This window comes from Rhopalosiphum maidis, chromosome 2, assembly GCF_003676215.2.
Source record: "Rhopalosiphum maidis isolate BTI-1 chromosome 2, ASM367621v3, whole genome shotgun sequence".
Taxonomy (NCBI): domain Eukaryota; kingdom Metazoa; phylum Arthropoda; class Insecta; order Hemiptera; family Aphididae; genus Rhopalosiphum; species Rhopalosiphum maidis.
The window spans coordinates 51,034,229-51,058,063 of record NC_040878.1 but is presented as its reverse complement, the minus strand read 5'-3'; the positions used below and the strand labels follow the sequence as shown (position 1 = coordinate 51,058,063).

The 23,835-nt window shown below is 26.7% G+C and overlaps 3 protein-coding genes and 1 non-coding gene across 8 annotated transcripts; 3 read left to right on the top strand and 1 right to left on the bottom strand.

Annotated features, from left to right (window-relative positions):
• Positions 1 to 1,604: 1,604 nt before the first annotated feature.
• LOC113553735 (acetyl-coenzyme A transporter 1-like) lies at positions 1,605 to 13,857 on the top strand. Of its 4 annotated transcripts, XM_026957231.1 has the most exons (12): positions 1,605 to 1,620; positions 3,369 to 3,569; positions 7,459 to 7,521; positions 9,997 to 10,227; positions 10,323 to 10,449; positions 10,540 to 10,699; positions 10,797 to 10,951; positions 11,939 to 12,129; positions 12,198 to 12,382; positions 12,460 to 12,580; positions 13,338 to 13,553; positions 13,618 to 13,857. In XM_026957231.1, exons 4-12 carry the CDS (start codon positions 10,036 to 10,038, stop codon positions 13,798 to 13,800), a joined length of 1,530 nt encoding a protein of 509 aa, XP_026813032.1. In that variant the 5' UTR covers positions 1,605 to 1,620; positions 3,369 to 3,569; positions 7,459 to 7,521; positions 9,997 to 10,035; the 3' UTR covers positions 13,801 to 13,857. The 4 variants fall into 4 exon arrangements, with proteins under 4 accessions (XP_026813032.1, XP_026813031.1, XP_026813034.1 ...); XM_026957230.1 differs by lacking the exons at positions 1,605 to 1,620; positions 3,369 to 3,569 and adding an exon at positions 5,068 to 5,266; XM_026957233.1 differs by lacking the exons at positions 1,605 to 1,620; positions 3,369 to 3,569; positions 7,459 to 7,521 and adding an exon at positions 5,068 to 5,266.
• Positions 13,858 to 16,094: 2,237 nt separating this feature from the next.
• LOC113553649 (splicing factor 3B subunit 4) lies at positions 16,095 to 18,921 on the top strand. Its single transcript, XM_026957093.1, has 5 exons — positions 16,095 to 16,256; positions 16,599 to 16,682; positions 16,746 to 16,891; positions 16,974 to 17,102; positions 18,058 to 18,921. Exons 1-5 carry the CDS (start codon positions 16,223 to 16,225, stop codon positions 18,778 to 18,780), a joined length of 1,116 nt encoding a protein of 371 aa, XP_026812894.1. The 5' UTR covers positions 16,095 to 16,222; the 3' UTR covers positions 18,781 to 18,921.
• Positions 18,922 to 18,929: 8 nt separating this feature from the next.
• On the bottom strand, positions 18,930 to 21,664 carry LOC113553647 (dihydrolipoyllysine-residue acetyltransferase component 1 of pyruvate dehydrogenase complex, mitochondrial-like). Of its 2 annotated transcripts, none has more exons than XM_026957092.1 (11): positions 21,365 to 21,664; positions 21,086 to 21,267; positions 20,854 to 21,022; positions 20,602 to 20,783; positions 20,351 to 20,541; positions 20,125 to 20,279; positions 19,924 to 20,051; positions 19,687 to 19,863; positions 19,431 to 19,615; positions 19,253 to 19,353; positions 18,930 to 19,190 (listed from the first exon to the last, which is right to left on the bottom strand). In XM_026957092.1, the coding sequence occupies exons 1-11, from the start codon at positions 21,489 to 21,491 to the stop codon at positions 19,021 to 19,023; spliced, it is 1,767 nt and encodes a 588-aa protein (XP_026812893.1). In that variant the 5' UTR covers positions 21,492 to 21,664; the 3' UTR covers positions 18,930 to 19,020. The 2 variants fall into 2 exon arrangements, with proteins under 2 accessions (XP_026812893.1, XP_026812892.1); XM_026957091.1 differs by having other exon boundaries at positions 19,924 to 20,063; positions 21,365 to 21,663.
• A 1,844-nt stretch (positions 21,665 to 23,508) lies between these two features.
• LOC113555323 lies at positions 23,509 to 23,671 on the top strand. Its single transcript, XR_003405347.1, has one exon. It is a non-coding gene; the product is annotated as a U1 spliceosomal RNA (small nuclear RNA).
• The last annotated feature ends 164 nt before the right edge of the window (positions 23,672 to 23,835 follow it).

Here is a 23,835-nt window from a genome sequence, read left to right as displayed (position 1 = left end):
AGTACAACAGCATAGGCCATAGGCATACTATTAAATTTTATTTTTAGCCTTTAAATTAAAGTAACTTAATAATAACATATAAAATGGTAATAAGATAATTCTTATATATCTTTTTTATTTAAATACCTCTATCCCTAATTCCTAATAATATCCAATAACTAGCTATGAAAACATTATTACGTTATCACGTTGGTAATTTTGGCCCACGACGCCAAAGCGTCTTAGATTTAGAGCGCAAAAAAAGTGTAAATATTTGTTTATTATATTATTTATTAATATAATAATATTAATTTAGTCTTTGAATAAATATATACATTTATTATCATTATGAATATATTGCTATAATACCTACATATACTTATAATAGTTACGATATGTTACAATTGAGTATTGACTATGTACATGATTATATATGCCATCAAAAGTCCAAAGATAAAAAAAATCACATGTCATAAAATTAATGTCCTAAGAGTAGTGTCCATTTGTACGACGTATACTCGTATTCATCAATCTATAACCTAGCGTAGCCACATGCCAGGATTTTTAAATGGAGGCGGGGCAAACCCAAAATACTATAATATATTCAACAATTAACAATAACAGTTCATTTTTATAGTAAGTTGATACAGCCGATGGGGGCATGGTCCACTGCCCCCTCCCATTGATATACGTCACTGGTATAGCGTACCAGTACCTAAGTACTGGTATGATCATCATTATAAAATTATTAACGGCAACTGCACGTTGTAAACCAGTCCATTGGTCCATAATTTATTACTAAGTAGCAGTTCATTCATCATACTGTTAAAAAAAAAACCAGGGCGGCAAGGCTTATTTATATTTTTTAATCAGCTATATAGTTTTGCAAACATTACTTTTAAATGTTTTCGTTTTCATGGAAGACCTTGCATGCATAGTAAGTATGGGCTCACCAATAAAATGTTTTATTTATATATACGATATTCCAATTTATTTATTAGGTACTATAATAAGTGCCGTACTTACCTATGTTATATGATATAATTTAAGAATCGTATTAAATAAAACAACTACCTATAGTGATTATACAAAATGAAAATGAGAATAATTTAAATTAAAATCTTCTCTATACTTTCTGATTGTCGGATTATTACAAACAATAAATATAAATATTATAATAATTATTGACATAGACCAAATTATTTTTGTAAGTAAACTAATACGTGTTATTATTTCTATTTTAACTGGGCAATTAACTGATCATTTGGGTCTTATAACGGAGCAACATAATCTCAGTTATAATAACTTATATATAATAGATTATAATATACAAGGATAGCAGAGATAATAATTTTTATTAGAAATATTTAATAAATATTTAATGTGCCTATCAGTTTTTTAATTAGTGCATCGTTCAGAGTTTATTTGTCATATCTACAGTCGTCATTCGTTCCGTATCGTATTAAAGTGAAATATCCATTGAAAACGTAAATTTCCTATTATTTATAATTTAACATTAAAATTGTTTGAAATAATCATTGGATATTAAATTATTAATTTAAGTGGCGCTGAATTTCATGAAAAAAAAACCACGGTTAATACTATAAAATTACAACAAATTATTTATCTAACATATAGACAGTAAGTACAGTTTTTCTTAAATTTAGAACAACTATAAATTTATATTTATATTTAATTAAACATTTTTAAAAATAGCTAATAAGCATTTATATTGATATATCTAATACTTAAAAACGTTTTGTGTACATTAAATAAATTAATAATTTGAGTAGGTATAACATTTATAAAGGTAATTAAATATTACAAGACATTTAGTTTTGGTATATTACAACTTACAAGTATATATATACAATATATCTACGTATAACTTACTGTGAACACTATGGGTATTGAAAATTTTAATCATATAGTTAAATTTAAAATATATATAAATTTATTATATTGTTTAAAAGTTTAGTCACTAAATAGTCACATTATTGCAAATAATAATAGTAATAATAATAAGAAATAATTAAGAAGCTGCTTATTAAAATCTTAAAACTTAAATCATAACGAGATTTAAATTTGAAAACTATTTGCTTATGGTCTTACAATTTTTTTTTGAGCAAGTCTTTTTTAACTTCGGGTTTTTTACACGTACTTAAATACCGATTGTGTAAACCCTATCACTACCACGTCTATTAATATTTTGATTGTTAACATATTTAAATCTACCTATATACAGTGATACAGATACCTTATCAATTATTAAATAATTTTTCAATATTGCTCATTAGGTATTGACGTACTGCTATTGTTTATACTTAAAATGTAATCGAATGAACATAGTGACACACTATAGGCTACATTCATAATTATGTATAATTATTGCAGCATTATCTGTAGTTAGAATAAATAATAAATATGTATATTACTATACATACTTAGTAAACTGAAAATGACTAACTTATTTTCCATTGAAGCGCTAGAGATTAGTGTAAATGGGATATTTTTTCTTTGAATGATTGCATTTAATAAATTCTGATATATTATAAAAAAAATAATTATTTAATTAACATATTAGTAGCTTTCAATTTTTCACGATATTTACATGATTCTGCATTTTTACCTCGTCAGATTCAGTTATTCTTTATTACTATCAGTACTTGAGTACTTCCATTACTTCCTAACTCTCGAATATGTTTGATTAAGATCATCTATAATTGTATTTTGTAATTATTCGTTATTTGTATAACTATGTAATATACTATTATAAATACAGTGTAAAGTATACGTATAGTATATTCACGAGCGTAACTTGGACATTTATTAGGGGGTAAATATATAGTAACATATCAATATATTATTGATTAATATTATATTATTTAATCGTAGTTTATTCTAAGGGAAGCGCAATAGCCCCTTGCCCTTTCCCACAGTTTACGCCTATGAGTATATTAGTATTAAATGTATTACCATATAATAAAATGTGTACTACCTATATTAACAAGGTAGATAGGTTCCTATTTATAAATTTATAAATAGTGATAAAAGTATACAACTATAACCATTGGATAAGTAAAATAGGCTGATATAATAATGTATTTAATATGTTTCCGTATAAGCTTTTGAGAAGTAACCTCACCATTATTATATAGCACAGATGGACTAGAGTAAAAATTCTGTAGGTAGAGAGCCCGGAAGGAATATAGCCTAATTATAATAATTATTATTAATTAATAAGCATATAACGTGTATGGTGTATTTTATATTCTCTGCAAGCTTTATAGCTGTAAGTAATAATATGGGTATAGACACACACTACACTAGTGTAATAATGTATCTACTTATAATATAGATAGTTAATACTTATCGGTTATAACTTATAGGTACACTACATGACACACGCGTTAGTTGATGCCACAAGAACTTATATATAACTACCAATTACGTCGAGTTTCTAGTAAACAAATCATCGCAATCATAGCAATGTGAATTTTATTTTTATTTACGAGACCATAAAATATTGTGTTTATATCGGACCTGGCGGACCTATTTACTTTTAACAGACTTAAAACAACAGTCAACAGGTATATTTTGAAATTTTGAATACCTACTTTATATTTAATATTTGTTATTAATAAACATATTTTATAAACATTTGATGTTTATAAAATAAAATTTTTATATATTTCTTTAGATTTTTTTATTTCAGTTAAAACTACTTGTAAAAAATTCTATATTAAATTGTCAATGCTTAACTATGAAAATCGATCATTTTATACATTTAAATAAAATAATTTTCAAATTTTCACAATTCTGATACATTTTGTCAAAATTTGAACTTTAACACTTGTTAAAAAAAATCGTACCTATGAATTAAAAATATTTATAAACAGCTAAAAGAAAAACTTATGAAAGATCTTATATTAAATCTTCAAGTTTTTTAATCGAGTTCAAAAATGTTTTTCATCACCAATTTACACCAAAAAAAATTGATAATTTTAAATTTTCTATGATAAAACTTCAACAGTACGACAGCGATTTAATATAATCCCTGATTTATGCATGTGCCTGAGTGCAATTGATGATGCAAGAATAGACAAAGACTACAAAACTTCTTTCTCACTCTACACCAGAAAAAATTTCTTTTGTTTTATTTTTAAGATATATTTGGAACAAATGCTCGATTGTGTATTTAATGAGCGATTATTATAGAACAGAAAGAACATTTTTTTTTAACATAATTATATTTTTAATTAAAAAAGGCTCACAAAGTTGACAATGTTAACATAGCTCCTTTATTACCACGTTTATATGCAGCAGTTAATGCGCATTAAAAATGCGTTTATATGCACTCAACTCTCGGATTAACTGCTGCACATATGCACATAAACGTGGTATAGTTCTTCGAAATCAAGCCCTTTGTATTGTGAAACTTTAAGCAGGAATATAAATTGTTTTTCACGCGCGATAGGTTATTATCACTCAGTGGCGGCTTAAGTCTTCATAACTCAAGGAGTAAGTTTCTAAACAACCCACCCACTCAAAGACTAAATGTAGGACATTTACTAGGACTAATGTAATATTTTTAGGTACTTAGTTAAATTTTTCATTAACTTTTACAATTTATGATATAAACACACTTATTTTTTACTTAAATGATCAATCTTTTGTTATGAACTACGAATAGACCTGTTAAACTTAAAACATTTTTTTACCCATTTTTGGAGCAGTCGCAGTCGCTCTTAGCATTCTTAATTCTTATTACAAGCCGCCCCTGTTATCACCACAGAATAAAACAATATCCCTTGGAAGAAATTGACTACTTCTGCTGCTTTTATCTGAATCAAGGTGGATAAATTTCTAATATTTTATTGTGATAGTTTATTATGTTTTAAAACTACAATTTTGTATAGAAAGCTAAATAATATTGTTAACCTCTATCGGACATTCAACGCATTCTAGTGGTGAACTTTACAACTTATCAATCGACGGTTTATTGTGGTGTGTTATCATATTTGATTATCTAAACGATTGATAAACCGGTATGTATTATATTATCAGTCATCACGTTTAAGTATTTTATTTTCATTTTGTTACCACGAAAAAATGAATTTTCTTCTTTTCTGCTTAGTACCTTTATATTTACGCTACAGTAATTCATATTCGTTTATTACCGTCAAATTGATTGTAAATATCGTTCTCAAATCTATATGAGTAGACATTGTTAACATACCATCATCATGTTATCCGAAAACGAATCTTCATTAATTTTTCAAATTGAGTGAGTTTGTTTTACAATTTATAGTATAAAATACCGAGTATTAAGTATAGAGTAAAAGATTAAAAATACTTGAACAGGATAATTCAAGATACTAGATATATAGAATATGTCCTTAAATTTTCCTTCGATTTTTGCTAAATTCCTGAAGACCGAGAATTTATAAAAATATTAAATAACTATTATTCAAAATTAGAACTTCATTGTATGTGGCCTTACGCTTGAGTTAATAAAAATAACTATGCATGCGTGTTTTTGAGATTTTTAAGTTCCTATGAAAGAGCTTAAAAGGGATCTTGCATTAAATTTTTAATCTTCTTAAGAAGACATCACAACCGCATGTGTTGTCTTCGCCTTACAAACGTATATTGCAAGTTTTCGTTCAGTAGGATTAATTGTGTGTAATAAGCTAAAGTATTATTGTGAAATGACCAATTATCAAACTTAAAGGTGAGAATATTATCTATGTTCTCTTATCGGCTTTTTACGATATTTTAATTCTTAAGAGTATTATGAGCATTTTTAATTATAAATATTTAAATATTTTACATACTTACAACTCTAAACTCACTGTGTATTTGTATGGTAGAACTTAAAAGAAGCTGTTTTTGCGCGGGATAAAAATACTCAGGCTGTAGTGATATTTAAGACTAAATTTATGTACAATATAGTTAAGTACATTATCTGTGAAATTTGGTTTATTTTTTATATCACTTATATGAATAAAGTCTTATTGTTTCAAAATCCATTATTTTTTAACCTGAATAACTTTTTTTTAAATCCCGATATGGAAAAAATAAAAACGATACTTCACAGCCAAAGTTCTCCTTTTTATGTAATGAAAATTTCGTTTCTTAGTTATGATTGTAACCTTCTCGGTTTTTCCCGCGCAAAACAGTTTTTGCTGTTTTACATTTGTAAGACTAAGACATAGTAGTTTTAAACTTTTAAACAACAATTTTAATAATTGTATTATGCATAATATCAAAATAAATTAAAAACAAAAAAACCTTAAATAGTACAAAAAAGTAGTCAAAATATTTTCAAAATAATATAGGTTGGTAGTTTTTATGTATATACGTTTATAGTAAATACTAATATACAAATAATTTATGAATATTTCAAGTATCTACGGTTATTCATTTTTGAAATTTACGACAAAAAATTATTATTTTCAAAAACTGATTAAGTAGCAGTGGTAGTATAAATATTCATTTTGGTACTTTCCTGTTATACGAGACTACGGCTATTTTCACAACTATACCACCCAAGACCTCCGTTATCACAACTACCACATTTAGCTGAACTACACGCATTATCTGCGTTCTAGCGTTACAATTCATAATTGTTATATCGATATTATATTATTATACATATCTATCAATACCTATATTATTAGATTTTGTAATCTGATGTTTCCATAGGCGTAGGTAAGGGAAGAGTGTTCAAACACCCACCAAAATTAAATAAAACAATTGTATTATTTAATACATACAAATAAATTATTCATAATTTGATAATATTAGTATAGATTCAGACAAAAACCCCCTCCGAAAATATTTCCTACCTACGCCCATGGATGTTTCTCAGGTGACGGAAAGTAAATTTTTTTGTAGTTATTTCGCAGTAGTCTAGTCTAATGAAAATTGTGGTGTTTGCCGTTTAATTAATTTTAATTAATTTTAATATAGACATGTGGTCTGTGATAGAGATTTTATATTAAAAGTTTAAATAGCAACAAAATTTGTAAAAATCTTAAACATTTGCAAATTATACTTTATACTAAAATGTAAAATTATGTTATATTAAATACCATTATGTTTTAAATTGTATAACAATTGAAAATGTAATACAATTTTGTGAAGGCCACTTATAAAATTATAAATTTCTTTCACAGAAATTTAAAATTTTTTAAAATACATAGATATAGACACATTTTTTTAAAAAGCATTTGAAATTCAAAAGTTGATAAAATTAGATATTTAAAAAAAATATAAATTTTGTAGAAAGTGCTATGTCAGCCGTACATATAATAAATCAAATAGTATGTATACAACAGATAAATCCGTAATTGATTGAAAATTGTTTGTGATTTTGATAGTTATATTAATAAATAGTAGATACTAGATATATGATACGAAAACAAATCGTTCGTTATAATTCTATGTTGATAAAATCCAATTATTATATTTCAGAATTTGGACGTTTATGGAAAGATGTAAAATCAACTCATATTAATTAATGTACATAATTTTTAGGTAAGTTATTTCATTGTATATATACCTATATAGGTATAAATTTAGGCTGAACGTTATTAGTGGGCGAGATATTTAACACGTATCTTACACTTTTATGATAATGAAATACATAGATAAATCAACCAGTTACCAAGTTGGTTATTTAACTTCAATTAATCTTATGCGTAAAAATACATAAAATGGATATAGAGGAGATCGACAATTAATCATTGAGGTTTGTGAAATAATAGGAAAGAAAATTATAGCAATGCAGATCTGCGGGATAGACTTAATTATTCTAGAATAGCATACGTATATCGAATACATATATATATATATAAACTTATATATAATGTATTTATATACACGGTAAGACAACAAGACATAAATTGATAACTCTATAAGTATCTACTACATAAATAGTTTAAGGTAAATACAATATAAGAACTATAAATTGTAGGACAAAATATTTGGATGATATGAATGAAATGGTTAGAAGTTATAATAGAATCAGTTCAATATAAATTGTTACATTAAAAATCAGTAATATATATATATACGTAGGTTATAGGTATACCGTATTCTTATATTAAACTTTTATAGTCGATATTAAATAATCACTTTGTAGAATAATAAACTTAAAAAATTTTAAAGCTAAAGCAATATTTTTAAAACATTATTATCCTAATATATTTTTTTTATTATTAAATTGAGAACAAATATTATTATTTTATAGTTCATGTTGAATTTTTTTTAATCTTTCATTTTTACATTATTTTTATTTGAGAAGCGTTTTATTAAAACATTTTTTTTCTGTAATGCCCACTTATTATACGTGTAAACAACGATACTGCATACGACATTCCTTTTTACAACTATGTGACATATAATAATTATAATAATACGTGTGTGATATTGTTATGAATGTTATGATAAGATTATTGAGTTATCTTTAAGGAAATTTGCTAACACAATTTTGGCTAACATACAATTTGAGGCTTGGGAGTGTTTAATTAGTGTTGACAGTGTTGTGCTCGTAGTTTTGAATGTTATAGTTTTAAAGTGTCTTAAAAAAAATTTCGTGATTCTATAATACTATATATATATATTGATACGTTTAATAAAACGATATAATATAATAAAAATAATATATATTTTTAAGTATACATCATGTAATTATTACAATCATAAAATATATTTTTTGCTTGAGGACTTGAAAAATATGTCGAATTGTCTTTCTTTTTTTCTAAATAGTGTAAAATTGTTTATTAAAATTTAAATCTATATTATCTAAATATTTGTTTTCAATTTTAAAATCAATTTTTTTACTAAAAAACTAAAACTTTAACTGTATACCGTATACCTAACTATGTTAAGGTTAGTTCAGGTTAATTGTATATCTTTTAAAATTAATATTATATGGACCTATATTAAACATTTGAGTAATTCCCTTTTAACATGGTATGTACATATATAAAAGAAAATGTGCTTTTTATAATAATACAGCTTACAGGTAAATTTTGTTATTAATTAATACAAAATGTCGTATTAATATTAATTATGTATTTTTTTATTTTGCCTATTTTTTAGTTGGTATATAATATTGTTATATATTTTAACTATAAACACGAAAAATGCGTGTTTTGTCTTTTGTGGTATGTTAAACGAAAGTAATAAGATGCTCTGTTATATCACGTGTTGATAATTTAAATTCCAAATAATCAGTGATTTTGTTTTTGACGACTTGTTGACACATTTAAAATTTATTAAAAAATACTATATTATTTGAGAATTAGACTAACAAAAGTGATTTAACTACATAAAAAGAAGCTTCAGCCTTTTCACTAAATTTATTTTAAAATTAGAAGATGCTTCAATTTCACTAAATAATAGTTTGAAAATTATTGGTAATTCCTATAAACATTTTATCACTTTTTTTATTGCATATTTATATATAGTTTAACAATTTTTTTTTCTAAAGTAAACTCTATACAGTTGTGGACGATTTAAGAAATTTCTTCGTTCACTGATTATATATTAATGGCTTCACTCTTTAGCTTGCCACTATTTTAAAATTACAACTTACAAGTACATGGGCGTCTTCAGGGCGAGGGGCAAGACGGAACACTTGCCCCCCTTTAAATTTATTTTCCAAAGCATTATATGTATCTAATTGTAATAATTTAATGTAATAATGACGAAACATACTAATGCTCTATAAATAAAATGTATAATAATTTTACCTCCCCCATCCCTAGAAATATGTCTGAGGACGTTAACTAAACTAAACTAAAATCTAATGTATGGTTTAACCTACACTAAAGTTTCGTGTTATTAATAAATCTTTAATAAATTAAACATTTATATACCATGTATTACAATATGTGTAATATACTAATATATATAAACAAAATATAAGTATTAATTGATAGAAATTAAAATCTCATAGTCTTAATAATAATACATTAGTTTTTAATTTCTTTACCGTTGTTTCAGATAAATATAGCAACTGACAGTTGTGAAACATAATTGAAGATGATTGAGATTACTCATATTGAATCTTTAATCGAAAAACATGACCCCCCCGTTAAGGCAAATTCGAAAGGAGATAAGCGCAATATCTTTGTATTATTGGTGTTATATACCTTACAAGGAGTACCATTAGGTTTATCCTTAGCAATACCAATTATTATACAAAACATGCATCGATCATCATTTAAAGAACAAGTAAGTAAAATAATAATTGATTTATTAATAAAACAATATTACAACTTGAAAGATAAAATAACATTAACATATTTAATGCTATATTTTATGTACAGGCTAAATTTAGTTTGGCAGTTTGGCCATTCAGTTTGAAGCTTTTGTGGGCACCGTTAGTTGACTCTTTATTTATACGGAAATTGGGCCGACGAAAATCATGGTTAATTCCAGTTCAATATTTCTTAGGTATAAATAAATTTTTGAAATAACAATATTAAAAATAATAAGATTAAAAAGGTACCTAAACATTAATCTTGTGTTTTGATTATTTTATAGGTATATTTTTCTTCATTACGGGTTATTATATAAACGAATGGCTAAATAATGGTAGTAAACTAAATATTAATGCTCTAACATTAGTATTTTTTATTTTAAATTTCCTTGCTGCCACTCAAGATATCATTGTAGATGGTTGGGCATTAACCATGTTAAAAAAGTTAGTGTTAATGTTTATCATTGTTGAAAAAATTAAAATTTGTTAAAATGTTTATTAATGAATGAGTATTAAATACTATCAATTCATTATGTTGTAGACAAAATATTAGTTATAGTTCAATGTGTAATAGTGCCGGACAAACCTTAGGAATATTTTTGGGTTATAATTTGTCAGTTATATTGATATCGGAATCATTTTGGAACAAATGGTGGCGTACTTCGCCTCTACCAGATGGTGTTATTACTTTACAAGGTACTTTTCTATTTATTAACAAGAATTTATTAGTAAATAATGTTTTGAGTACCTATATGTTATATATTTTCCTAAAATGTATATTCAAAAAAACTTTTCTTACTGCGCCAGAAAATTAGTCAAATAACAAATATACTTTATTATGCTTTTATAGTACCTAATTAGTTCGCAAACCACACATCATTAACAAAAATAATGTACAAAACAAATTATCCATATAATGTATGAATGATAATATGATATAAATTTATTTTTATTCTGTAAATATTGTCAGTTGGCGATCTAATAACACAACAGTTTTATATAGTATAACTACATTTATAACTACAATATACAGTTATTGAGCTAAAGTGGAGGTGTGGAAAATCACGGATAACCTTAGAATTTATTACAGATAATAAAATAATATACTCGTTGGCTGTTGTCCGTTATTCACTGTATACTTCTAAAATTTAAATTTTTTTCACGCTTACGTAATTTTTTTTTATAAATATTGTGAGGTATTCTATATATACCATGAGTGGCGAACCTACGGTACACATTCCAAAGGTAGTACCTTGGTCAAATTTTAATGGCACACAAAATAATTAAAATAATTAAAAATTATGCTATTTATAAAATTTTGGTTATAAGACATTTAAAGAAACAAATTATATAAATTTAAAAAATTATAATTACAAATAACAAATGTATACCCATACTCTACTTAATAAAATAATATAATAAATCCGTAACTTTATTTTCATCTTTAGAAAATATAATTTCCTTTGAGTACGTGAACATTTTTCAAAACCTTGATTGGAAAAATTTGGCATTTGACTCAAATGAGATTCCCCGCCCCTGCCATATACACTCCAAATTTCAATACACCCCTACCCTATTTATAACTAATACACATATATTATGTTTCTAAGTATTAAATCATTTTTTTATATAGCTATATATAAAATAATAATTAAAATTGTTTTAATAATAATATTTTTTTAGGACTTTTTTATTTTTGGGGAATTATATTTATATCCATTACCACGTTGGTAGCCATATTTAAGTATGAAAAAGATTATTTAACAGAACTTGATGCAATTGATCTTAGTATTACCAAAACGTATATGTTACTTTTTAGTATAATGAAATTACCTTGTATCAAAATGTTCACAGTTATATTATTTACTATTAAAGTAAGTGTTTTTTTTTTATTAAAATATTAAACAATTTACTTATATGTACAACATTCAAATTAATTTAGATGAGTTTTTGTTCAGTCGATGCTGCATTCAAATTGAAACTCATAGATTCAGGAATTACTAAAGACGAAATTGCTTCAATAGATTTGTTGATTATACCTTTAAATATATACTTACCGTTTTTCATTTCCAAATTTACATCGAAAGAAAAACTATTAAAAAATTATTTCAATACTATACCATACCGGTAAAACTATTACTATAATTTTATTATGTTTATTGTATAAATGCATAACTTTATTAGCACTTTATATTATTTTTTAGATTACTATTTGGTGTAATTTTAGCAACCATGGCTAATTTAACACCTTATTTTTTGATTCAAACAGGATCATTACTAATCACATACAAAGTATTATTAGTGTTGATGTATAGTTTACAACAGGTAATTGAATATAAAATGTTTAGTTTATGGTTGTTTTTTATTGTTTGATAGTTTTAAATTTTAATCTATTTCTGACAGTATAATTTAAAATATAAATTGTTTATAGTTGAATACACAGCAATTAAATTTTTAAAAATGTATCTTATAGCTTCATTATTAATACTTACCTTTATAGCTATATATGGTTTCTAATCATATTTTTAGTATTTTGATATTCTTATTGTTTTTATACCAATTTATATTTTAGTTGCTTTATATCTCCACCCCTGATCGTTTAAATCTGTATCTACAGGGTGATTATTTTATCATGAACCTCTCATTATTTCAAAAAGTATTCATGTTTTTGAAACATATTTTTACATAGTTTTAAGTTGTAGAAAATCAACGTTTTTATTAAAAAATTATATTTTTAAATATTTTTTATCCTTATATTTTTTAAGTTTTTTACTTTTTTGAATAACAACATAGTTTTAATTTCATATTCCATAGCAAAATAAAAAAACTTAAAACTTAAAAAAATTTAAGGATAAAAAATATTTAAAAATATAATTTTTTTAATAAAAACGTTAATTTTTTTAACAACTTAAAACTATGTAAAAAAATGTTTCAAAAACATGAATACTTTTTGAAATAATGAGTGGTTCATGATAAAAGAATCACTCCGTATATTATGTCTTGTTTTACTGAAATTGTTACAAATGTTCACTTGTTCTATACTGTTTTTGTTAACTCATAAATACGTTTATTTTTATTTCAGTTAAGTGTAAATATTATGACATTGACGGCAATGGCATTTTATGCAACTATAAGTGATCCAAAAATCGGAGGTACTAATATGACTCTGTTGACAACTATATCTAATTTAGGAAATGCGTGGAGTAAAACTGGAGCTTTGTGGTTTATTGAATTATTGACTTTTAAGCGCTGTTCTAAGGGTTCTAGAAAATTTTGTTCGTCATCAAAAAATCAGAAGGTAAGACAGTAAAATAAATACATCAGATAAATGCTTTTATGTTTAATTATCCGTCCATCTACAGGAAATGTGCAGTTTGTCTGATGGAACCTGTGAAGTTTTTATCGACGGTTTTTACATAGAAACTATTATATGTACAATTTACGGAATAATATGGATTTTTATTTTTAGAAAAATCATAAATAATCTTCAGTCCAAGCATGTAAAAGAATGGCATGTGGAAATGAAAATAAAAGAAGTATATTGATATAATGTAACAACTAAAATAGTAATATAATTTTTCAATGAAGCATTTAAAGCTTTTGTATTATTTTTGAAATATTGTTTTATACTTTACATTTTCATTTTTATATTAGGTAGGTCTAAATTCAATATATTATATTTCAGAGTAAATGAGTAATCAAAATTATTATTCATAACAAATATTGAAATATAATATATTAATTAACTTACTTTGAATACCTATTATATATTTTTTACATTAATATGATTGTTAATAAATATTTTTATTTTGTTGTTCCTATTGCAATGTTATATTTTTATTTTTCTCGACTTGGTACAACTTTATATTGTTACATCTAGCAATACGCATTTGCGAATTTTTTTATTTTTATCTTTTTAAACAATATATTTTTTAATGTGTTATTGGTTTAATTTTTTAGGAAGCAAATATATACAAAATTGTTTGAATATACCTATATAATATATATTACATAACCATAAACTAGGTTAAATTTCCCTAAAACAATAAGACCATTCAAAATAATCTGAAAGAAATAACTAAAATAACTACCATATGCGATTGAATTACATATTGTGATATTCTGTAAACAAATACAACCAATTATAAATGAATAATATAAAAACATATTATAGCGTCCTCTTTTATAATGTGAAAAAATGAATTATTTAATCAAATGATATCTAATAATTATTTTCTGGCTTTCTAAAAATTTTAAATAATTGTTTCACTGAATATTGTTACTGGTAGCTATACAATTTATTATGTACAAGAATTAAAGAAATAATTTAAAAACAACATTTTTAGTTAACTTTAGAAATGATACAGATTAAATTTGTATTTTGAATTTTTATACAGAATATGCAACACTTAAATACATTTCAAGCATTTATAAATTTTATCAATAAAACAATTTAAAATAGCAAATACAATTTTAAATTTTAAAATCATTTTCTTGAAAAATCACGTTTCTTTATCACTTATTTTTTAAATGATAATAATTATATACATTATACATACGTGATACGTTACTTATTATATATACACAGACATTGAAACATGCAGTTAAGTGTATTATATTTATTAAATTTAATCATATTTTATCAACAAAGTTGAAAGTATATATTATACAGAATAAAAAAAAATATAGTTAAAAGTTTCAAAAATACCAGTTAGCATGGCATAGTGTAATAATAATATTATAATATGAGTAGGTATGTATATATTGTATTGCGAGAACGAGAAGTGAGATATTTAGTGATTGAGTGAAGATGTATTTTAGATTTTCACACTATATTTAACTGTGATTTTAGTAAATACTAAAATGTCCTCTTGGACGAGCTACACATACTACTTTTTGTCACGTCTCTGCAATCCCCGAAAACATATCTTTATCGATTTACTATTATAAAAAAACATAATGAACTATCCATGTCATTTGCGGCAACCAGATTCACCAAACTGTTTTATAGAAAAACACTAATGATACGTAACCTACAACTTACGAGCTACTGCCTACTATTGATATTGTTATATTACATAAACTATATCCATACGTTCGTCATTCATATCTACCTAGTGGCTATTATTTTTTATAATTTGGATGACAATTTTTCAAAGAGCTGAATCGGACGGAACAATAAGTTGACTTTCTAACGTATCAGTCGTATCGAACTTTTTCGAGTAGGCGTATTAAACATGTATTTTTTACATAACTATTAAACGTCATTACGTCAAGTTCTTCATTTGAAATGTTAATTAAAATAATAATTTTTTTTATACGGATTGGGGTGTTTCAGACGTACAGTCACTGAATTATAAAAGCATTTATTTATAGTTAAATGAAACAGTGGTTTTAGGCTTTCAGCACAAAACAGACGAATGATCATATAATAGTATAAATATATATTTATGCTACTTTGCTACCTACGAGTTAAACATTAAATCTATTAATTTATTTATCATTACCCATCAATTATTTTTAATATTTAAACCACAGTCTTGGCACTCTAAGACGATCTTCTAAGACCGTGTTTTAAACTATGAATTTGAATTACATCCATATAGTAATTTATCTATCATTTAGTTTTAGCTTAGATCACTACACATATAGTTAGTTCTAGTATATTTTGAATTATGATTGGGTTTTAGGATTTTTCGTGATTACACAGAATACAGATTATTGTTTTGGGGAGCTAAGTTGGCCACGCTGTTCCGATACCACCATTTCTCTTTCGTGGAGACTCTTACTGTTATCATATTATTATCAACAAACATTACAACACTGTAGCAGACTGGGACACTGCGTATAGCAACATTACCTATGAAGTATAAATGCTCGTTTTATCTGTTTTCAGTTTTGTGTGTTCGATAACGTTTGAGTTTTTATAATTTTGCCGGTCGTTGCATGCAATTTTAAAGTTATACGATGGCCGCGGGACCGATAGCAGAGAGAAATCAAGGTAAATTGAACGTCTGTTTTCTTGGTGTAACAAGAATATGAACCATTTGTAGAAATAATAGTATGAACATTAAATGGTGTTTCCGAAAATGACCGCATCTTAAATACGTGACATATTTTATTGTACTATTATTTGATCTGTATCAAAAGACAAATAAATATATTTTACTAATTGTTTTTCATTCGAATCACGAAATATGCATTAAAACATGATTGATATCTGAACACAGATTATATTATTTAGAAATATTTATATATTTATCTATCATCATTGTTTATATATGCATGTAACAAAATGCTCTAAAAATGTCTCATTATAAACCATAACTATTATATTATACAGATGCTACAATTTATGTTGGTGGTCTTGATGAAAAAGTTTCTGATACTCTCATGTGGGAGTTGTTTGTTCAAGCAGGTCCAGTGGGTGAGTTAAGATGAATAAATATCTGCTCAATAATTTTTGAAATTAATTAATAATTTATTTTAGTCAATGTTCATATGCCAAAAGATCGGGTAACACAGTCACATCAAGGTTATGGTTTTGTTGAATTTCTTGCTGAAGATGATGCAGATTATGCTATTAAAATAATGAACATGATAAAATTGTATGGGAAACCGATACGGGTTAATAAGGTAAAATAAACTTATAAATATATACTTATGTGTCATAAATTCAACATTTTTAATTAATTATATTGTTTTCTTTTAATACCAGGCTTCTGCTCATCAAAAGAACCTTGATGTTGGTGCGAATGTATTCATTGGTAATTTGGATTCAGAAGTCGATGAGAAATTGTTGTATGACACTTTCTCTGCTTTTGGAGTAATTCTTCAAACACCAAAGGTAAGAATTATTAACATTATAGTTAATAAATTATTATTCTATTATTTATTAAATATTTTTCATGTCATTTATTAACTACTTTTTATTTTTAACTAGTCAATTTTGTACAATTTTATACCTTTTAATTAACTTCTTATACAAGAATTCATAGATTTTGACTTTTTTCTGTATGTTAAATAGGTCATATACCTATTTATTAATAATATCAGTTAGTTTATTTTATTGTCTGATAAATAACAATATTATTAGTTTATTAAAAATTATATTTATCTTGTAGTTTTTATTAATTATTCGCACGTACACTATACAGAATTTGTATTTTTTATTGAATGCTTACGTGACTATATAAGTCACACAAATTTGAAATTACACATTATAATATTTTAAAGATATTATTTCTTAACATTTTAACATTTCCCTACTCATACATCATATAACTTATATAAATATTTTTTTACTTTGTATATTCAGTAATTTTTTTTTTTTATGTTTACACAATTGATGTCGAGTAAATCCATTGCAGAAACATAGCAACACACTCACACACACATATATATTATTGCCTTAAAATATTAATTTATTTATTAACTATTAATAATTCTAATTCATACTATTTATTTGATAGATTTTTATTATTCTACAGACATTTTGAATACTAACAATTTAATTACTTATCAATGAAAAATAATTTTTTATAAGTACATAATAAATAAAAAACACCATATAAAGTTATTAACAAACTGTATGAAATATGTATATACATTTAAAAAGTAGATAAAAATTACTATGCATGTTATGAAAAACCCAAAATATAATTCTTTAGAATGTTTGGATATTTTCAATAATTTCAAAAAAATGACTTTTACATTAATTAGATGGGTTTTATAATATAAATTTATGAATATGAGGTATGGCATTAAATTATTAATTTATACTTTAATTGTTTTTAATTTAGATAATGAGAGATCCTGATACGGGCAATTCAAAAGGATTTGCATTCATTAATTATGCTAGTTTTGAAGCATCTGATGCTGCGATAGAAGCTATGAATGGTCAACATTTATGTAACAGAGCAGTATCTATTTCATATGCATTCAAAAAAGATGTTAAAGGGGAACGTCATGGATCAGCTGCTGAAAGACTATTAGCAGCCCAAAATCCACTTAGTCAAGCTGATCGTCCTCATCAACTGTTTGCTGATGCACCTCCAACTCAAATGCCTATGATGCATCAAATGCCAGTTCCACCGCCACCTATTATGCAACCTCCTATGCAAGTACCCATGTCAATGATGGCTCAACATCAAATGGCTCCTCCACCTCGAATTATGCCTTGGCAAAATCAACAGGCACCTCCTCAGCCTCCTTCATACCAACCGCCACCGCCGCCACCACCAAGTTTCAACAATTTTGCACCACCAGGATTCCATGGTGGGTTTGTACCACCACCTCCTCCACCACCAACACAACAAGGGCAAATGCCACCACCATTACCACCATCACATCCTGGTTTACCATCACATATGCAGGGCCACATGATGCCCCCGCCGCCACCTCCAATGTCAATGGGTCCAGGTGGACCGCCAATGCCACCACCTCCGCCAATGCAGCCTAACAATATGATGCCATTGAATTGGAAACCAAGTATTCCACCACCACCACCTCCTGCACCAGCTTAATATATCTAAGTCCAACCATTTATGTTTAATTATAATTATATACTAGCATATTATTCTTGAATGTGTATCATACGACAAATGAATATTAACGCAAATGATTTTTATACTACAAAAAATTAAAGCTATATTTTGTTTCATTCATATTATGTTGATCTTATTATAATATAACAAATATTAGAGCCTGAGCAAAAAAAAAAAAAAAACTTAACAAAAACATTGAATTGGAAAATGTTGATACATTTAATTTGAAACACGTTTTTTAGCAGCTGGTGATGTCAAAAGTAGTGATGCTGGCATTTGTAATAAACCTTGTAGGGTTTCTAAGAAATCTGATGCAGCAGATTCACTTATAGCACGCGAGTCATATGATAATGTGGCTGTCATAATTGTTTGTGGTTTACCATTTAGTCCTGCAACATAATTTTAAGATTAACATACCATTATATATATGTATAATTAAAAAATTAATTACCAATGATAGGTCGTCCACTTCCTACAGCTAATATACCACACTGTGGAGGATTTATAATAGCACTAAATTCAGATATATCAAACATTCCAAGATTGGATATTCTATTATATATAAAAAAAATAGGAAATTAAATAATTATTAATATGGCGGATCAATTATCTTTTAATCATTAACATACGTAAAACTGCCTCCTTGGAATTCATGAAGCTGCAGTTTACCAATACGTGCACGTCCTGCCAATTCCTTAATTTCGGCTGAAATCTCATCTAATGCTTTACCATCAGCATCGGTCACAATAGGAGTTATCAGGCCCGCTTCAGTAGCAACTGCTACAGAAATATCAGATGTTTGTTGTAAAACTACCTGTAAATAACAATGAAATATACCATTATAAATAAAATATTTTTTGATAAATTATAATTGTAATCAATTACTTTATCTTTAACATAGTGACAATTGACTAGAGGACACTGTTTAAGAGCAATAGCAACTGCTTTGATAATAAAATCATTTACAGAAACATTAATGCCTGCTAATTTTAATTGCTTGCGAAGTCCTAAAAGTGAATCAATATTGCTCTCGGCTGTAGCATAGGCATGAGGAATCATTGTCTAAAAATATCAAACATTCAGTTATACAATTAGATACACAATGTAAAACAATATGTATACTTTGGATTCAGTTAATCGTTTAGCAATTGTTAATCGCATGCCAGTTAATGGAATGTCAACATAACTAGGTCCTTTGGTAGGTCTTGATACGATTGTTGGTGTGACAGATTTTAGTGAGGATGTTTCTCCTGGCAAAGGTACTATTAACAAAATTTAATATTTGAAGCCTATGATAAATTTTAGTCAAATTAATATATTAACCTGTTCTAGGAGGCTTGATAGACAGTTGTTTTTCAGTCACGTGCTTTAAAACATCTCCTTTTAAGAGTTTTCCTTGTTTCCCAGTCCCTTTAATTGTAGAACCATCAATAGCATATAATTCTAGAAGTGACCTCACAGCTGGACTATAACCATCGCTACAATTTAAAATTAAAAATAAAACTTAAAACCAAGTTCATATTAAATAGTAACAGTATTCAATATTTACTATGAATATCTAGTGGTAGGTTCCAATGATGTCTGAGATTCAACCTTAGGTTTTTGAACGTCTTCTTCTTTTGCTACTGATGATTTAGTTTTTTTCTTTCCAGGAACTTTAACATCATTCCAGTCCTCTCCTTCAGCAACCATTAATGCAATTAGATCACCGACTTTCACATCTTTACTATCGTCACCCAACTTAAACATGATTCATAACTAACAATAGGGTTTTAATGACATAAATAATTTTTAATATACCAAAATTTTAGCTAATGTTCCTTCTTCTTCAGTTTCAAATGACATAACTGCTTTGTCTGTTTGAATGTCACATAAGACATCTCCCGCTGAAACTTTATCTCCTGGTTGCTTGTGCCATTTAATAATTGTACCTTCAGACATAGTTGGTGATAGTGATGGCATGGTTAATTCAATTCCCGGGGCTAAAAAATATAAACAAATAAAAGAGAGTATAACATTTACTTTAAATGTATATATAATATATGACAGTACTATTTCCTCCAGTAGATTGTTCTGATTCTTCAGGTTCTTCCTGAGCATTTGAAGCAGCAGGTGCAACACCTTTGGCATCAGGTATTTCAACACTTTTCCAATCTTCGCCTTCAGCTACCATGAGTGCTATTAAAGAACCCACTTTAATTTCTTTGGTATCTTCAGGAATCTATAATAAAATAATCAAACCACATATAAATATTATATTAATAATACTTTAATAATAACTTACTAGTATTTTAGCTAATACTCCCTCTTCTTCAGTTTCAAAAGACATGACAGCTTTATCAGTTTGTATTTCACAAAGTACATCACCCGCCGATATTTTGTCTCCTTCTTTCTTTAACCATTTGACTATGTTGCCTTCAGTCATAGTCGGGGACAGAGATGGCATGTTAATTTCTTGACCTTTTACTAAGTAAATATAATAATTGATAAGTTTTACAAATATTTTACACTATTTGATGTTGAATTAATAATTAACTAAAAAGTTGAATGAAAGTATTGTTACCATTTAACAACGATGATGTATGAATACATAATATCTTTTCTAGATTGAATGAAGAACGTAAAGTTTTTCTAAGATAATTTTTATGTAATCCTCCTTTAAGGGCGGTACGGAACAACGAAGTAGCCATTCCGGTTAAAATTTAACGACAGTGATTCAACAGAAATTCGACAATAAATGATTCAACTATATACACTATACACACTACGGATAAAAGAAATTAAAATTTGCGCTAAGTGTTAACCGAATATTGATTTCGTAAAAGATTTGACATTGAAAGACGGAGAGTTCAAACTCAGAGATATAGTGATAAGAACTTTTCGTTTTCAACTACTGATAAGAAAATTACCCATAATAATATTACACTGATGTCAGCAGACTATTAGTTTTCTCTCTCTGGCCCATGCACCACAGACAAACTGAATTTATCCAAAATCGTTTTTATTTATGTTTTTGATTAACCTCAGAGTAAAATATCACCCATTTCAAAAACTATAGAGAATAAATTAGTGAGGGCATAAAAATCGATTTGTCTAAATATTGTCTCAAAATAATTTAAACATCATTTAAATTTACAATTTTTTTTTTTTTGAAAGTCGAATACAAAATCAAATAACAATAAAATCTAAAACTGATATATGATTCCCTCAAAAACATTATTCTCTATGATTTTTGTAATAGGTGATTTAACTCACTTAAGAGTTAAGATTACTCAAAGTTATACAAAAAAAAAAATGATTTTAGATAAAGACTTTTATTTATGTTGCGCGTGTGTCTGAGAGAGAAAACAAATATTGCGTTGACATCATCTTAATGTTCTAGGCTTATGCGTATGAGGTCAAAGTCAAACAACTCCCTAAGCTTATCCTCAGCTATTCACGGTAATTATAATAGGTATGATATTACCTTCGAAATTACTTTTAATATTATTATTTTTAATTAGAAATCATGAATAAATCATTTTTACATTCACAATATATAAAAATATATTAAATCTTGTATTTCAATAAAACTGAATAATAATATATTTTACGTAATACAGAATAAATTATTTTGTTAAAGTACCTACTACCTACATTACATATGGTTTTTATTATTATTATTAATTTTACAAACTTTAATACCTACTGTACAAGTGCAATTTCATTAACTTTCCTATAATTGATAATAGTAGAATCTTAAGCTTATGTATTTTTTAATTATGAAATCGATATTGGTACCGTATTTAAATACTATGTTTTAGTCCAAGAAAAAAAATTACATATTTATATCTAAAAATTTAGTTTTTAATGCAATATAGCAATTAATTTGTGAATCTAAAATTCTATATTATTTGACTATGTAAAAGCCGATGTCAGCCCCAATGGATTGGAGGTCGGCATTAAAATAGTATAAGTATATTTTTCATTGAACAATATAATACCTATGTATTATGCGCAATAATAAATAATAATAATTTAAAAATTATTCCGTGATAGAGACTAATCTTTATAAAAATAGACAATAGTGGATCAGGTAACTATAGAAATATAATTACAAAATATATTACCTACATGATGTCTGATAGCTATACACGGAAACTCAGTTGTAATAAATAACTTTTTAGTAAACAATTTTACATCCAAAAAAGTACAGCAGACGCGTATATGCCCGCCAAGTCATTAGTACCTACTAAGCACTAATATAAGAAAACTGACTTAAATAATACACTAATTAGCAGTTAAGATACATTTAATTCGTGCTTTAAGAAAACTTTCAACTAGACTCTCTAATTAGGTAAGTGGTATATTCTCGATCAACGGTACTCTCAATGCATCGAGATTAACTTAATCGAGCCACTGTTGTATATAAGATGCAGAAGAAACAAACAACAAAAATTCGTCTGCAGTATTTCACTCATAGGAAGCGCCACCTATTGACCGACGTTATCGGCTGACACTTACCGAACCGTCATTGCACGTAGTGGTTATCTAAAACGCTCCACGGACATTTCCATAATTTTCCAAAACTGTCCTGAATACACTGAACTAATTGCGAGTTAACATAATTGTCGGATAACCGATACAGTTTCCGGAATTCTACGAGTGTGTACCGTTCTGGGGATACCGACGTACAGTATATAAAGGCTGCAGTATCAACCGTCGAGCATACTTACCTGGCGTGGAGGTCAACCGTGATCAAATAGGCGGTTCCTCCAGGGCGAGGCCGGTTCATTGCACACGGAATCGGTTGACCCCTGCGAGTATCCCTAATGTGGATACCTCGGGCGCAGAATTTTTGTTAGCTGGGACTGCGTACGCGCCGTCCCTTAAACCGGTTTAATAATGATTAATTTAACTAAGGTTTAAGATTTTGTTAATCCAGATTTATCGGTCTAGTTTCACTAATGCCGTTCAATAAAGTCCGTGTGGAAAATTACTGTCACCATTTTAACTTATGTTATGGATAGATAATTTTGGACCGTTTACAAAGGC